Source organism: Oxyura jamaicensis, unplaced genomic scaffold, assembly GCF_011077185.1.
Source record: "Oxyura jamaicensis isolate SHBP4307 breed ruddy duck unplaced genomic scaffold, BPBGC_Ojam_1.0 oxyUn_random_OJ67533, whole genome shotgun sequence".
Taxonomy (NCBI): domain Eukaryota; kingdom Metazoa; phylum Chordata; class Aves; order Anseriformes; family Anatidae; genus Oxyura; species Oxyura jamaicensis.
In genome coordinates this window covers 1-1,578 of record NW_023308556.1, presented here as the reverse complement: position 1 = coordinate 1,578, position 1,578 = coordinate 1, and the positions used below count along the sequence as shown (strand labels likewise).

The 1,578-nt window shown below is 65.3% G+C and overlaps 1 protein-coding gene across 1 annotated transcript; it reads right to left on the bottom strand.

The window, feature by feature from the left end:
- Positions 1 to 11: 11 nt before the first annotated feature.
- Positions 12 to 1,566, bottom strand: SPEM3 (SPEM family member 3; the record flags this gene model as incomplete). Its single annotated transcript, XM_035313754.1, has 2 exons — positions 1,172 to 1,566; positions 12 to 1,126 (listed from the first exon to the last, which is right to left on the bottom strand). Coding segments are annotated over exons 1-2 (1,186 nt in total), but the record flags the coding sequence as incomplete, so codon positions are not given.
- Positions 1,567 to 1,578: the final 12 nt, after the last annotated feature.

Here is a 1,578-nt window from a genome sequence, read left to right as displayed (position 1 = left end):
TACAATAACACCCCCCCCATTAGAGCAGACCCTACAATAACACCCCCCAATTACTACAATAACACCCCCGTTAGCGCAGGCCCTGCCCTCACCGCGGTGCCGGGGGGGTCCCCGCGCCGCCCCCCCCGCGCTCTCCGCACCAGGTCGGCGTCGCGGAGCTGGGACAGGCCCCGGGACAGGCGGGGGGGGGGCGGCCGGGGCCCGGGGCCGCCGCGGGGGGGGCACCAGTGCCGAGCTCCCAGCATCCCTTGCGGCGGCGCCATTGGCCACGTTCCCAGCATCCTTTGGGGGCTCGGTGATGGCCGGGCTCCCAGAATCCCTTGTGGCATTGTCATTGGCCGAACTCCCAGCATCCTTTGCGGGCTCGGTGACGGACAAGCTCCCAGAATCCTTTGCAGCCTCTGGGTTGGCCAAAGTCCCATCTTCCTTTGCGGTTGCCTCATTGGCTGAACTCCCAGAATCCCTTGCAGCATCGCCATTGGCCGAACTCCCATCATCCCTCGCATTGTTGTCATTGGTCAATCTCCCATCATCCTTTGCAACCCCTGGGTTGACCAAACTCCCAGAATCCTGTGTGGCCTCCATGTTGGCCAAACTCCCATCATCCTTTGAAGTTGCCTCATTGGCTGAGCTCCCAGAATCCCTTGCGGCATTGTCATTGGCCAAACTCCCATCATCCCTTGCGGCCTCTAGGACGACCGAGCTCCCAGAATCCTTTGCGGCGGCGTCACTGGCCATGTTCCCAGCATCCTTTGCAGGCTCTGTGATGGCCGAGCTCCCAGAATCCCTTGTGGCCTTGTCATTAGCCAAACTCCCAGCATCCTTTGTGGCTCCATCATTGGCCGAGCTCCCAGAATCCCTTGCGGCATCGCCATTGGCAGAGCTCCCAGCATCCTTTGCAGCCTCTGGGTTGATGAAACTCCCATAATCCCTTGCTGCCTTGTCATTGGCCAAACTCCCATCATCCTTTGCAGGCTCCATGATGGCCGAACTCCCAGAACCCCCTGCAGTGTTGTCATTGGCCGAACTCCCAGCATCCCTTGCAGGCTCCATGATGGCCGAACTCCCAGAATCCCTTGCAGTGTTGTCATTGGCCAAGCTCCCAGCATCCTTTGCGGCTCCCATGGGCTCGGTGATGGCCAAACTCCCATCATCCCTTGTGGCCCCCTCAATGGCCGAACTCCCAGCATCCCTTGCAGGCTCCATGATGGCCAAACTCCCAGCATCCCTTGCGGGCTCCATGATGGCCGCCCTCCCAGCATCCCTTGCGGCGCCGTCCGTCGCCCCCTGGGTCCCCCCGGCCCCCGCTGCCGCAGCTCCGGGTTCCGGGAGGGCCGGGGGGGTCCCGGGGGTCCCAGAGGGCTCTGGGGGGGCCGGAGGGGTCCTGGGGGGCTCCGGGGGGGTCCCGGGGGGGCCGCGGGGGGGGTCCCCGAGGCGGGCTCGCAGCAGCCCCAGGTACGTCAGCACCCCCAGGGCGTCCGGCACCGGCGGCCGCTCCAGGTCAGCCGGGTCCAGCAGGCGGGGGACGCCCAGCGCCGAGAACCCCGCAAACGCCTTGGGGGGGGGGGGGGGGGGGGG